At 37.6% G+C, this 15,982-nt stretch overlaps 1 protein-coding gene across 1 annotated transcript in view; it reads right to left on the bottom strand.

Annotated features, from left to right (window-relative positions):
• Positions 1-373: 373 nt before the first annotated feature.
• F5 (coagulation factor V) overlaps positions 374-15,982 on the bottom strand; it is a 73,150-nt gene continuing 57,541 nt past the window's right edge. Inside the window, exons 17-25 of the mRNA XM_073011809.1 lie at positions 14,361-14,540; positions 12,287-12,403; positions 11,217-11,288; positions 10,181-10,284; positions 9,575-9,730; positions 6,874-7,018; positions 4,773-4,924; positions 1,811-1,993; positions 374-802 (exon numbers count right to left, since the gene is read on the bottom strand). Coding sequence (XP_072867910.1) covers positions 656-802; positions 1,811-1,993; positions 4,773-4,924; positions 6,874-7,018; positions 9,575-9,730; positions 10,181-10,284; positions 11,217-11,288; positions 12,287-12,403; positions 14,361-14,540 — 1,256 coding nt within the window. The 3' untranslated portion in view covers positions 374-655. The remainder of the gene's footprint in view (positions 803-1,810; positions 1,994-4,772; positions 4,925-6,873; positions 7,019-9,574; positions 9,731-10,180; positions 10,285-11,216; positions 11,289-12,286; positions 12,404-14,360; positions 14,541-15,982) is intronic.

Genomic DNA, 15,982 nt, shown 5'->3' with positions numbered 1-15,982 from the left:
AACCTTGAATATCAATGTGTGCAGTCCCTAGGGAGAACAGGACAGATTCACAATTTCAATGGGGCTACTGGAAACATGCTTGGCTATTTCCTTCCTCATGGAAAGTCAGAAAAAAGCATTGTTATGTAGGAAAGACAGGATATTTTAAGTACCTATTTCATTTGATAATATTGTTTTTCTCTTCACTGTCAAGAAAAACCATTAAAAAATCATGTCTTTGTTTCCTTTGCTGTTAAATCATAGTTAAAGAAAAATGTAGAAATGAAAGTTATCCAGGTCTATCAACTATTATTTAAAGTAATATCTGTTTTATTAATATGTATAGGATTTAAAAGAGTTATAATGAAGCATTTTAACCACATAAATATTACTTCATAGCATTTTTAATAACTAAGAAAGATAAGCCCTTTTCTTGTTGGTTCTTGATATTTTCCTATCTGTATTCAAATTAATGCAGAACTAATAGCCATTATCTTACTTACTGGTAGCAAGGAGACACATTATAAAAGCTTCTTGTATAAAATTTTATTCACTAATAGAAAAAAAGAGAAATAGTGGAAAACTGTTAACATTTAACACAGTGTAAATACATTGCCCATTCTAAATGGTTTGAGGTCTTAAAGACCCTCTTCCAGGGGTTTTTGAATATTCAGTTCTAGTAAACATCACAGCCAAAGAGTTCCAGGCGAAGTGCAATACTTTGATTCCATGTTTTAGGAATGACACGGATAAACCTGGAAATAATTGGGGGGTTGAAAAAGTTCTTCACATGTCCTTTGGTATTAGTATTTCCTTCAAAAATCTGAAAGCAAAATAAGAGAAAATCTTTAATGACAGCATAAATGGAAACAAAAATCTTACAGATAAGTTTGGTTTTTTTTAGACAAGGTCTTATTCTGTTGCCCAGGCTTGAGTCCAGTGGCACAATCATGGCTCACACAATCATGGCTCACTGCAGCCTTGAACTCCTGGGCTCAAGTAATCCTCTCTCCTCAGCCTTCCAAAGTGTTGGCATTGCAGGCATGAGCCATCATGCCCAACCCAGATAATTTTTTATCCTATTAGCTCAAAATGAGCATATCAAAGAACACATAGAATACTATCACAGAGATGATCCTCCATCAGTTATAAAATCACATGCCACATAGATTTCATCTCACCAGTGATCTCAGTTAAATTGGGGAAAAATCAACAAGTCTTACATGGTGCTGTGGAGCAGCTGGAAAACCATTTCTGCCTTCAGCCCCTTTGTATTAGCTGTATGACTGAACAAGTTACTTGTTCTCTGATTCTTCATTTCCTCATCGGCAGAGTAAGGATAATAAAATTTCACCTCACAGAAGTCATTGCAAAGATTTAAAAATGTATGTAAAAGTAAGTGCATAGTAAGTGCCAGGAAGTGGCCACCAATAAATGGTTAACTATTGCCAACATTTAAAATTTGACTGGGCATTTTAATTTATTTATCCTTGTTGGCATGTACCTTATATCCTCAACTAAATTGTATAATCTGCCCCCCTCCATCATCAGCAAGTTCCCCAAGGTTTATACACACCGGAAATGAAATCACTATTTTTTTTATGACAATGATATTTATCCTCCTATGGGGGCAACCTGGTGTAGTGAGAAATAAAACAAACCAAAACAGACAACCAGGAGTTTGTCTGAGAACAGGCACCTGAAGAACTAAGATTCAGAAGACTTAAAGAGGTGGTACATGTCAGTGCATATTTGTCAAATGCAAAATACTGTTATTCTCATCATAGCACAGTCTTCAGATTGCTTTCTCTTTGCCCAGATGCCACTCTACCTTGTCCACCATGGAGGATTTCAGCCTGTACGGTTTCCATTCCACTCCCTGGTCACTGTAGTGGATGGTATAGCTCTTTACATACATTTCAGAGGACAGAGACTTGCAGCCCTGTGTTGTAATTGCTGTTATCTTCTTGATCTTGAGTAGATCAATTTCTAGCCACTGCTTGTTGTTGTTTGCCTATGAAAATGACAAAAACACATACATAAGGAAGATGTTAAAACCTTTGCTTTTTTTTTTTTAGACCAAGATATGCAAAAAAAGCACAGAGCTCAAAAGGATTTTGTTCTATCTTATCCCTTAGGATTCACTGTCTCCTAGAAGCTTTCCCTCTTTCTTCTTTGTTGCCACAATATGTGTATAAATTTCTATTGAAGTATTTCACACATTGTACTATAACTGTTTCCTTCTTAGTATTCCTTACTGCTTGAGGGTAGAGGCTTATTTAATTTTGTTTCCTGTTACTCACCACAATGTTAAGACACCCAGTTGGTGTTCAATAAATAGTTGTTGAATAAATGAATGAATACATGAATTTTATTTGGAAAAATTATTAAATTGCTAAGTTATCTGTAAATATTATTTTCTTAAGCAAATTTATTTAAATACTCTGGTAATATTGGTACAGGGTTATCTGGGAAATAATTGGATAGCATCCTCTCTCTATTTCACCTGTTTTACAAAACCCACCTTCTCTTTCCCCCTGTTAATGTCAAATAGCAGAAACAGTTCAATTTCTTCTGATATTTCAAATAAATGTAATATTTGAGAGACCTGATAAAACAATAAGTAGAGCTTGATGCACAGTACAGTTATTGTCCTGTCTCCGGCCTAACAAAATGCCTAATCACATGGTTGGTGATATGCGTTTGGAGAAAGATCAGAAGGTCTAAACTGAGTTTTAGAGTAATCTGAGATAAATTTTTACCTTTGGGAGATTTGTCATCTACCGTAGCCTCATTCAATTATAAAGGAAATAATATTGATATGTTTCTTCAACATCACCCACACATACTTAGGTGTATGTGTATATATATGTGTATGTGTATATACAAAAATTCACATGCTATATGTATTTTAAAAGCAAATTAACTGAATTAGAATGATTATATGAGAAAACTTTTAAGTCTATAACATCCTCTAGCAACATCTGGGTGATATTTTAGTGTGTCTTCCAATCAAGGTTGTACCAGTGATACAGAGTATAACCAGCTAGACGTTTTCACAGGCATAAAAGAGGTAGAGACATTTTAGTTGTGGAGAGAACAGCATCTGTGTGCATCCCTGCGTATGTCCAGCTTTGATTTTCAACCTCTCTAAAGAGACCATGTAAAGACATTTCATGTGAGTGGAAGGGGGTTAAGTAAAACACGTATTTCTGATCCCGAATTCTAACTTTGAAATAACAGCATTAAAAATTAGCATTTTATCTTTGAGGCCTTTGTTATATTACAAAGACTAAGAGCAAATTATAGAGAGTGCAAATGTTTTTAAAAGACTGTAAAATGAAGTATGGGGTGACAAGGTTATACCATGAACAAGTCTAAAGAGTCATCTGAAAAAGAATTGGATAACATCTCTTTAATTATTATTTATATTGCTATGTAAATTATATAAATATAATGTAATATAACACTATTTTTATTATTTTAACTTCTCTGGGTATCAGCTTTGCCCTCTACAAAATTGCAAAATGAGGTATTTGGGCTGCTACAAATGGTGGAAGGCGCATGGCCTGTTTACTAGGAGAATGGGATTCTAGTCCTGATTCTGCTACCAAACTAAGCTAAAATTATTTAATCTCCTGTGTATTTAGACTTAAAAGGAAAAATCTAGACCAGATGCTTTGCTCCTTGCTACTGTAACATTCTGTGATTCCGTGATTCCAGAATGAGTTTCAAGACACAGATATCAGTTCCCAAGACTGTGTGGAATCCAATCTTTTCTATTTACCCCACTAGCACCACAATTCTTTTTTCCTTTCTGGTGGCCTAATTTAAGGATAGGTCCTGGAATTCTATAGAAAGTCAGGAAATTGGAGTGTAGGTATCTTAAGGGAGGGAGATATGAGGGTAGAAAGTAGGGAATCTGGATTTAGTTGGCTGAAGGGATCATCAAGTTATCCATGCCATTCTGATATCTCAGGTCATTTAAAGAATTAATAAAAATGAGTCAACTACTAGGAGTTACCCCCAAATTAAATCACCTGAATTACTCAGTGGGCTAATATCAGGGGTACTATAACTCTGGAAGGTGTTTGTTTAACTTAGATCACTGATTTTATAACTCTGGTTTTGCAACATTTTACTATGCTTCTAGTTGTCTCAAGAAATATCACAAAGCTCTTAAAATAAGGAAGGTGGGGAAGAGAATAAAAAAGTTTAAATGACATTTCATTTAAGATAATGAAAACATATTGCTAAATTGTAAAGAAAAAATAAGAGATGATGTTGCAAATATAAATCATTTGTTTATCACTAATGTAAGCTGTCTAAATAAGGAGTTGTCAAACTATGATCCATGGGTCAAATTTGGCCCACTGCCTGTTTTTTGTAAACAAAGTTTTATTAGAACACAGCCAGCTCATTAATTTACATGTTGTTTATGGCTACTTTCCTGCTACAATGGCAGAGTTGAGTAGTTAAGGCAGAGAATGTATGGTCCACAAAGACTAAAATATTTACTATCTATCCCTTTGCAGCAAAATAAATTTGCTTATTATTGGTTTAAGTCAAGACTAGACCAAAACCCACAGAGATGATAAATGACTTCTCTCTGAGCCAGAGTTATAGTCGAAGCTATCAAGTCCACAGACATCCTAGACTCTTGGACCTAGGATTTTAATCTGCAGAAACAGATTAAAATACTCCTGCTTCCAAGATCCTCATGTTCGTGGTAGTGAGGGCCTTTGCATTCTTCTGGAGCACTAAAAGAACACCATGCATACAGTACATTTCACCTTGGCTTGCCAGGCATTCACACGTCCCTGGGCATTCAAACGGGCACGGAAGGGTTCCCAGTAATCTCCCCACCAAGATTTTTTAAACGAAGAAGCTGTGATTTGCTTGTTTCCTATCTTTCCATTTTCCATACCCAGTGGTGTGGAACATCCTATCAAAAGAAAAGTAATGTGATTAATTATACACCAATATTCCCTGCATGGCATTTTGCACTGCAGAGGAGATAACAAATAATATTACTACCAATGAATGACAAAAACAATAATCACAAAAATGAAGATTCATTGAATCCAAGTGCCAAATACTGTTCTCAGGATGTACATGTATTATTTAATGCTCATAAATATCTCCATTTTAGTACAGCAAAACACAGTAATTTGTCTAAGGTAACACAGCCAGAAGAATCAGAAACTGAATTGAGCTCAACCTGATACCAAATACCATGTTCTAAACATTTAAACTCATTTCCTCCTTCTGAGAGTCATGGAAACTTTGGTCTTTGCTTTGAGGTGACAATATTCCTAAACTATCTATATATAAAAACACTCTGTTTCTTCTAACAAAAGCTACAAAGAAGATACAATGGACCCTCAGTCACTATTTAATATTTTCTGTTTCAACCCTTAGAGGGTAATTCAAGTTATGTACTCTTTGGAATTTTTCCAAGGTGTAATTTGAATATCATAGGCAGCAAGGCAGACCTGTGACTGTAAGAAACACAGCTAGTGAGTGAACCTGGCTGACTGCCCATCATCTCTGTGATACCTTGTTCTTGTTGGTAAATCATGCAGAAATTTTCTTGAAGTGATGCCTTACTTACTCCATGGGGGGAAAAAAAAAGGAGCCCTAAAAATAATACCAGCTGCTAATAATTACCTAAGTATCAAGAAAATGAATAAGAAGAAAATAATGCTTCTTGTATAAAAAATAGATATTTTAAATAAATGAGCAGAGTTGAATGTCACATTTTAGGGTAGTTTATTAGGATCTGAACAAGTCTATACCATATGGAAAGAAAAAAAACACAATGACTTATGGAACTGTTTCAAGGGGTGGTCCTGCTGATACAAGATTTGTGTTTTATTTGGGAGATGTTATAGACCACTGCTATCTGGACATCGGCAAAATACCCTTATCCATCCAAGGATATACTGTGCCATTAACTGCTTCAATAAGAAACTGATTCCAGGGTTCAGCTACTTTCTCCAGTGTAAGTCATGGCTTCTTCTCTTCACCCAAAGAGAAGTACTGCAACTCCCAACAGGTGTGCCACAGCAGGTGTCTAGTGTGCGGATTTATTTACCCTCTCCCCACCTCCAGCCCTTGAACAGCCAAGTGGGGCCTGGATCAGTCAAGCCTTAGGATTATTACTTCATTCTTTTACCTCAGAATGCCAGGCAAATATTACTTTCTTTGTGTGGTTTGAAGTAAAAAATATTGGAAAGCACTGCTTGAAGAATCCAAGAACAGTTAAGATTCTTAAACATCCTTGTTACATATAGCAGAATTTTAATATGACTATTTATGATTACCTGGATTTATTTATACCACAGGTCACACTACAGCCCCTAAGAAATAGCAGCTAACATAGAAAAGACTTGAGTACCTACATAGGGTATTAAATAAAATATAAAGACGAATCGTGGTTTCAGGAAGTTGGGAAGCCGATTCAGATTTCAAAAACACTCACTGAACACCACATATATGGCAGTGATGTTGCCAGATGCTATCATGACTTTGAAGTCTGAGTGACCTGGAGGACTTTGGAAGAGTCAGGCCTAGTTTGAATCTCAGGTAGGTCTTATTGAAAATGGGCTGATGGAGATAATTCCAAATTACAGCCCTTCCTTGGAGAGTTGTGATGTGTCTATATAATCCAGGCACTTTCTTCAGAGAGATGCTGTTGTCCCTCTGATTGGCAGAACCATTCTTGGTCTAGATCACACTGAGAGTTTACCCAAGTAGAACCTCTGTTTCACAAAGGTTTTCCTTGGAGCCTAAATCACTGAAGAGAACTAAAAATTCTACTCATTCTCCTGTACCTCCCAAATCTTGATTCTTTGTGTGGCAGTGAGAAAATAATGCGTCTTTGTACCTTACCATTTACCTCACAACCTTGCAACTCCAGTCGAAGGGTAGGTCTGTTATAGGCTCGGGTTGGAGAGATCCTAATATATCTAGCCACAATAGGTGGGTCAAACTGATTCTCCTTTATTGTAGAGGCATCTGAATTGCCATTAAAATACTAGAAGGAAAGAGGAAAGTTTAGTTATGTAACAGTGATCTATAAAGTGACTTTATAATAAAATTTTGATCTAATTTAATATTGTAATACTACATTTTCATGGGGCCTGAACTAAATCAATTTGGTTATAAAATATACTTGGGGATAATTCCACTTCCAGGAATGTTGTATATATGTACTTTGCCCTATTACTCCTGGTAAGTACCACTAAAAACTTTGGACATTATAGCTAAGACAAACCTAAGAAGGCGAAAAGAGCTCAGAAGACAGACTGACTAGGGTTCTCGGAAGGAACAAAATGGTGGTGAGTGTCCTGAATTTTCTTTTTGCCTCATAAATCCCAGACTTAGAGATGAAGAAACCAGGAACCTGGAAACACCAGTGAGTACAGACTGAAAAAGCCCAAATAAAATCTGCTTTCTCTAACCAAAGTACCAGTAAAGGGAAGTCTAGCAAGATATAATAGAAAACTTGTGGATACTGACTTCTCTCCTTTAGCCAAACACCACAGAAAAACCTGAGGCCCCTCCCCAGCCCACAACAGCAAAGGCTGAATGGGAAGCCTAGACTTCTATGCTCATGAGGCTAACGAGGCACCCCAACACTCTTACTGGGGGTTGTGTCAGAAAAGGCCATGTAGGGATTTAGGGCTTTCATCTCCAGCCCCTAATAAAGCTCCTGCCCCTGAGTGTCAGTGGAGGCCAAATGGGGAACTCCCGTTCCCACCCAGTCACCGAGGAACAATCCCTTCTTAGGTGGCAGTGGAGTGGGAAAACTGGACTTTGACCCCCACTCGGCAGTAACCAGGCCGTGCCCTATCCCTTTTCCTGACAGAGCAATGTCAGAAAAAGCCAACTTTTTAAAACAGAAGATTGGAGCAGGTATTGGTAATATTGAAAACAGAAAAACAATAGAGAAAAATCAATAAAACAAGGCTAAGAAGATTTTTTTTTTTTTTTTGAGACAGAGTCTTACTCTGCCACCAGGCTGGAGTGCAGTGGCGAGATCTCGGCTCACTGCAACCTCTGCCTCCCAGATTCAAGCAATACTTCTGCTTCAGCCTCCCAAGTAGCTGGGATTACAGTTGTGTGCCACCATGCCTAATGTTTTAAAATATTTTTAGTAGAGAGTTTCACCATGTTGGTCAGAATGGTCTTGATCTCTTGACCTCATGATCTGCCTGCCTCAGACTCCCAAAGTGCTGGGATTACAGGTGTGAGCCACTGCGCCTGGCCACGAAGATTTTTTTTAAATCGACAAATCTCTAGCAAGATTCACCAAAAAAAAAAAAAAAAAAAAAAAAGGAGATGCAGTTGACAATATCAGAGATGAAACAGGCAAAATCACTACAAACATGAAAAAGGATAAGGGAATATACAAAAAACTCTACACATATAAACTTAACAACACAGAGGGAATTGACCAATTAATTGAAATATACAAAGTATTTCAATTCACCCAATATGACATAGATAATTTGAATAGCCCTGTAACTATTTAGAACATAGAATTCATAACTTAAAAACTGCCCAAAAAGAAATCTGCAGGCCCAGATGGTTTCACTGGTGATTCCTACCAAATATTTAAAGAATTAATACCAACCGCAGACATTTTCTCCTAGAATGTAGAAAAGACAAGCTTACCAATTTTATGAAGCCAGAATATAGAATAGAAGAGCATGCTTATCAATTTTATGAAGCTAGTATAACTGTGGTATCAAAAGACAATTAAAAAAAATAAAACCACATACCAATATCCTCTCATGAATATAGATGACAAAATCTTTATGCTATGGACTCAACTGCAGTCTGTATTTTCTCTCATAATACTCATTAGTAAGAACCATAATTTAGGATTTCAATGGTGCTGAGACATATTATAAATAATTATTAAAAATAGGTAACTAATAAACAGTAAACAATTTTATATAAAATATGAGCAGAAACAGACTCGAGGTTATCGGTATAATAATGGCGGGCAGACTCCTTGCATTCAGGTAGGTTTCTTTGGGGAAGGGAATAGAGACGGGGAGAAGAGTTAGGGCTTCTGGCTGAGCCCCTGGAAGAGCAAGAAGGAGGATGCCATTCCTCAGGCATGGCCCCCCAAAAAGTCTGAGAATCACACTGCCTCAGAGGCTTACTAGCATTAACACTACAATTTACTTCAGGTACACTGAAATAAAGAACAAAACAAACTGCAATAGTAAAATCAAAAGTCTTGGTAGCGAAGTTTTAGCATGAGCTCCTTGAGGCACAAGACCAGATGTTCTACTCTGCCATACACCATTGGCCAGTCTGAGAAATCTGGGTATTTTATTTGATGATAAAATTATTTTTTAAAGTTTTGTAGGGTTTTGAAGTTTCAGTAACCCTGCTTCTCTCTTTAATTTGTAAGACACAGACCCATCATATTACTGCTTTTCTCCATATGACCCTTAGAAAGCCATTCACATTTCTAATACCCAGAAAGGTATTTTTTAAAATACATAATCATTAGGCATAGTCATAATAATCCTAGACTGAGTCTAGAGATTCAGATAGAAATATGCACACAAACCATCACATTCCTTGTGCTGTTCCCTTTGAAGATCTGCCAGTTGATCTGGTTGGAACTGTAGGCTACATAGAACTCTGTGGTATAGCAGGACTTCAGGTAGTGTTTGGCACCTTGGGTCTGGATCCCTGTGATTATGACTTCCTTTTGCATGTCCACCTGCAATATAGGAAAGCCAGTAAAAAGAACTGTCCTTGTCAACAAGTCACACACTGCCTAAATTCATTATACAATCAGCTTTCTCCAGAACTAAAGAGCTAGCACATAAGATCTTAGCAAACTGATACAATGACTACATATAATCCATATTCGTGCACAGAGTACCTAGATTTGAATCCCAACTCAATGACTAATTAGCTATGAGTTACTTTAGGAAGGCAGTTAGTATCTCTGTGCCTTTTGTTTTTTAATCTATAAAACAAGATATTATTACAACCAACCTCAGAGGGTTGATTTTAAGGACATAAAGTACTTAGAACGGTGCCTCGCACTTAGTACTTGCTATTTCCCCTAACAACATTGCAAGAACAATAACAAGAAGGAATTACTAAATCACTTTCATTTTTATTATTACAATAGCAGTAAATATTATCAGTCTATTAAACAAACCTGGATCCAAGGTTTAGAGGCCAATTCTGCTGCAAGTTTTTCTACACTCCAAGCATTATAAGATCCACCATTGTTTAATCTTGCTAATCTGGGCTCCCAGTAACCTAAACTCAAGGGAAGAAAAATATTTATTCTGAATTTTTTCAAAACTCAGCAATTTCTCAAGTGAGTTTAATCTACTGGAAAACCAGATCCTTGGAGGACCTGTGTTGTAGTCAGAAGTCTAGGCATGGGCCTCAGCTACTAAGCCAGTCCTTGATGATGAAATCTGAGCTTCAGGTCTGTGTTTGGTCAGCTGCCAACCACCACCTATCCCCTTTCTTGCACACAGGTCATGTTTGATTTTTTTCTATTATGTTGATGTTCCTAATGCTGAATGTGCCTGCCTACCAGGAAGACATGGAAGGGGTATATGGGAGCCTGATCATCCTCTTGATCATGACCTCTTGATCTCAGAAAGGGCTGACAGGCAGTGTGAGAAAACTTTGGAGGAGTTCCTGCCACATAGTGGAGGTTCAACAAAGTTTTCTGAATAGATGAGTGGTTGCCACAGGCAAAGGGCCATATTAATGGGGACTATAATGCTTAGCTGATAAGACCCTGTGAATCTGGCTGAAATACTACATGTGTGGTCAAACCCAGAAAAGGTGACTGAGGAGAGTTTGGAAATGGGCACGTGGTTATAAGAGTAAGCTATCTGATCCTTGCCAAATCCCTGCAAAGAGGCTGGGCTCTTTATGTAGAGAACTCAATGACCCCCAGCTATTGTTTTCTCCTGGAAAAGACTCTTTGGGAACATTATACACCAGAAGGGGTGGCAGTGTTAAGAGCACGCTAACAGGCCTTTAGGTCCTGTCACAGTGTTCCTTCCTTTACCATATGTGTACCACAAATGGAGCTGTGTCACTATATTGTAGTAGAGAAAAGCATAAAGAGAAGAACTGATTCATAGATAGGTTGTCATGTATGGTTTCATAGGCTGCATGCTGCACAATTGTAGGAGGTTCCATTCACAGACCATGGTGCTACAACTTACCCAGAAATTCTGAAGCCTTGATCTGTGAATCAGATATGATACCAGTGCTTAGTCCCATTGGCATCTTACAGTCTGAAAAACAGGAAAAAATGAATAACTTTTGCTTAGAAAATATATATAATAAAGTAAAACTCCATGGTTAGGGATTATGTTTCTGACAGGTCAGTAATTAGATATTTTTACCTACCTTGTGTGACCCTGACTTAAATATATCTGATTATAAAATGGTAAATGCACTAACAAGACCGGTGCTTTAATAGATATAGTGGCATCCCAGAAGAAAACAACTGAAATCCTGAAATGTAATCATGTTTTAAACTGATTTTCTTCTGCTTTTATCTTAACTTTGCTATTTTACAACATTAAGTACTATCCATGGCTAGGTGCAGTGGCTCATGCCTGTAATCCTAGCACTCTGGGAGGCTGAGGGGGAGGATTACTTGAGGCCAGGAGTTTGACACCATCTTGGGCAACCTCTTCTCTACAAAAAAATAAAAATACAAAATACAAAAATATGAAAAAAGAAAAGTTCTAGCCCTCATAAGACTATGTTCTCAAAAGTTGACCTCAAAGTTACAAGTTTATTTATATCCTGATTAAGGAAGGGACACCAGCCACTGTGCTACCTGGATGTTAGCACAGTGCTTCATACTCAACAGTGCTTAGTAATGGCTTAAAGAATGGATGAATAGATGGACAGATGAAAACTGTGTTTCCTAAATGCTGAAATGTCAAGTTTAGTGACTCAGTCATTGTTAAATTCCTGTGACCTTTTCCCTCCTCAACTCTTGGAACCTGGAGAATTTCTTACATGCACTTGCCCATGGATCACAAATCATGAAGAAGGATGCTTTATGTAGGTTTCCCAATTGAGAGGAATGCTTTTGATCTGACTGCTGTGTTTTCAATGCAATCAGACCATGGACAAGAATAAAAGCAACTATGGCTACAAATTATGCCTTTGTCACATCAGTGTTCTTAGAGTTGAATATTTCCAATCTAAAAGTTGGTAATACTCTAGTAATAGGCACTCTCCTGCTAAACGAAATATCACATGGCTCTCATGATACCTCTGTCCATGATAAGAAATGGCGTTTGCATCCCTGCTCTCTGGTTTTCTCCAACCTCTGTGTTTAGGAGCCACCAGCCAGGTTTTGATGCCTTCATTTCAAGAGTTTTAAATGAACCTAAAATAAAAAGAACAACATTACATTTGCAAAAATTAACAAGTAAATATTGTGGTTGATAGTTCTCTACGAATTCTAAAATTCCTGCTTCACAAGAGACTTTCAAATAGAATTTAACCATTTTTCTTTAGGTATGACTACAAGTATAACAGATAAAAACAAAACAATAACAACACACACACAGAGATAACTAAAGAAATTTTTAAATCTCTACCATGCCTCACTAGAAGAAACTTTCACTTATCTAAATATAGTGTTACAAGTTAACTCACACACAATACAGCTTCACAGTCCTAAGTATCAAAGTGACCTCGAATGACATCATTGGGCCTCAAAAATATCATACATGTTTCCTTTCCCTCTCTTCATTTTGCTTTTTTCTCTTTTTTATAAAAGAAAATCAAAATAAAATCTTCTTCCTCCATGTTTTCAAATTTTCCATAAAGCTTACATATGTGACTAGAGATTTACATAAATTGTTCAGAAAAAAACACTGAAAGAATGAGATTTCTAAAACCTCTGGCTATCCATTCTGGTATTTAACATTACCCCCTGGCAGTTAATATTTAAATTCTGTTGACTATAATTTATGACTCTTTCCCAGATTGTGGGTGAAAATGAATAGATACGGTTATCTTCCTCAAACCCACTGAAAAAGATCTCCAGTTTTTCTCTCTCCAATGCAAGTATTCAGGTTTGCAGATTTAGAGATGCCAGCCAATCCTAGCTTCTCAGTCTGTCTCTAGGCTTATATGGGAAGGATGATTGATCTTCTAATACTCGATGAAAAGATGAGAGAATTTGACTGAATCTCTTCTGTCTCTGATTTTAATACGATAGATTAATTATCTATTGATTATTGTATTAATACAATGTTAATACAATATAATTAATACTCTCTAGATGTGTTAGTGAGTTACTGGCATGTGAAAAACCAACAAGAACCCTCTTTTTTTCCCTGCTCTTAATCAAACCAGTCCATTTGGACTTCTGTGCCTGCATCTGAGGCAGATTCACACAACCTCACTCAAAGTGCTGTCGAGGGACTGCCTTCACTAGATCCTCAGGCAGCGTGTGTTACGTTGGTGCAAACTATAATTGCGGTTTTTGCCATTACTTTTAATAGAAGGCAAAATAGAAGGAAATACAGACTTGTTAAAAATACAGACTCCCGGGAATTCTGCCCAAAATCTACCTTAAAGTCTCTGAGAACAAAATCCCTCTGCTTTCACATCTGCATTTTAACCGACTTCCTAGGTTTTTATTACATCCACTGAAGTTTGAGAATTTGGCATCTGGCATCACAGCCCCACCCACACACCTGCTGCATAAGTAGATACACGTACAAACAACTCATTGGCACAGAAACATCCCTTCTGTATAATTGTAGATTGTTTAAATCTACATTTATCTTTATTTTGCACATGAAAAGCTCTACCTTTGTTATTCTTTAACTTTTGTAACTATTTTTAAAAAATGTTTTCCCCTTCAAACAGTCTATAAGTCAGTTTAAAAATATGATTCCTGGAGTCACTTGCCCAAAGATATTAGGGTACTAGAGCCTAGAGGAGGAGCAGAACTGAAGAATCTGGAAACCCTCCCAGCAGAGATAACTGTAGCTGCCTGAGCCCTGTGGGATTCATTTTTTTATCTGCTTGAGACCTCATCTGTATGACACACAGTGGCTTGGGAGAAACTGCATGTTATGTAGCAACTGAGTTGGGTCACACATTTAGCCTGTGTGGTGCTGCAAATAGTTCATAAATTAGGTGACATTTTTGCACTCCGTCCATACTTTGGGTCTATGAGTTTGCCTAGGCTCTAAGCCAGAACCCTATGTTCTGACTCCTTAGGAAGTATATGCACAAGGAAGAAATAAGAAGGAGTAACAGATGCTATGATTGCCTTTTCCCTGTATTTCTTAGCAGGGGCCTCTTTCCATTTCCCAAGTCTTTACCAGGCAGAAGGGCCCAGACCCCTAACTGGTGTTGTTTATTGCCATTTTCCAGCAAGGTCTGGCCATGAAAGTGAACCACATGGATGTCTTGGGAGCCGCCTATGTTCAGCAGGTGTAACCTCACCCACTCTTGCTCGTACATTCTCAGGCCAGGCAAGCTGTAGATCATCCCATTAATGGCTGAAAGGACAAAGAGTTGAAATCAATTAAAAATCTGTTGACACAGAGAGGGCGACTGGTAAGGAAATATGGGGCAACTCACTCAACACCCATCTTCCTTATGATTCTGCATTCCCAGGCCTACCTAGCCATGGAAAGGGCCCTCTTGTATGTCATATTAGTGAGAGGCTGAAGCAGAACCACTAGTCCTTCTCATATCATTCACACCAGCCTACAGCAGAAGGCGGGGGTATCTCCCTTTCCAAGCGGTGTATCACTCTTTTCCCCAGCTTTTACACTTCTGAGCTTTACCCGTGTATCCTTTCCATTAACAGTCTTAATTTTCCTTAACTACAAAAAGATAAACACAAATATAGGCAGACAAAGTAAACTCCAGGGGTTAGAGTCAGCAAGGAGACATGCAGCATGTCACCTTAAGGCCTTCTAAATTCAGAGAAAGTTTCAGGCAAATTGGGAAGTCTAGGAGTTTATAATATGAGGAGTTTATTGTTGGTGTATCCAGCAACCATAGCAAGTCAACGTTTATTCTTTCATTGGTACGATAACTCCTCTGCCCACTTCTCAGATTAGGTGTCTCGGGTTCTCAGGCTTTATCTACTCTCCCTGTAGTAAAATATGTGGATTTTTTTTTTTAAGTCCCTGAGAAACATGATCACCTTAAAAATGTAACACAAACTTTTAAAGATAAAGTTTAGTGTTACCAAACATTTAACTGAAACCAAAGTGAGGGAAGTGCTTTGTTTCCTTCTTCTTAAGTTAGAGGAACTGCTGTGAAATTTCAGAAACCAGGCAAGCGAATTTTTGGAGAGGGATGGGTTGAGATCATTTGGGCATCCTTAAAATTGTATCAGGCATGAGAACACCTGTCTACATATTCATAACACAAGCTCGTACCTTTCTCCTCTCAGTTTCTGTTTCAGTTACTAGCTTACAGGCCAAATTTCTGAGTGAATTTCCAAGTAGGCACACTTTTCCCAGTGTGGCCACCCACATGCTCTCTTGCCACTATTCTCCCATTACCTGGGTACCTAGTTTCTTCTCTCATTTTGTTCTCATATGCTTTGGGTGCCACCTGGTAGCTGCTGAGAGCTAAAAACTGTTAGAATCATTCTTATTTTAGAAAAGACACACAGGTGATCATTTCTTTTATATAAACACTTGTGCCTTTAGAGATCCAGAAACAAGCTTATTAACTTTTTAAATTGCAGAACAATGTTAATTCCTTTTCAATGTGTGTTACCAGCTGAAGCACACTGGCTTTTTGTTGTGGTGGTTTTCTGTTCGTTTGTTTTATAGCAGCTTCTCTGCACTATCTTTCAGACTTTCTCTTTTTGCCTCACCCACAGTGTTACCTGCCAGATTACATCAGCCCTCTGCAATGTTAAGGAACCGGTTTTAGCTGTAGCTCTGGTTGTCTCAGAAGCATCTCATGTCTAATCTTG

This window comes from Chlorocebus sabaeus, chromosome 25, assembly GCF_047675955.1.
Source record: "Chlorocebus sabaeus isolate Y175 chromosome 25, mChlSab1.0.hap1, whole genome shotgun sequence".
NCBI lineage: Eukaryota > Metazoa > Chordata > Mammalia > Primates > Cercopithecidae > Chlorocebus > Chlorocebus sabaeus.
This window is presented reverse-complemented; position numbering and strand designations above follow the sequence as displayed.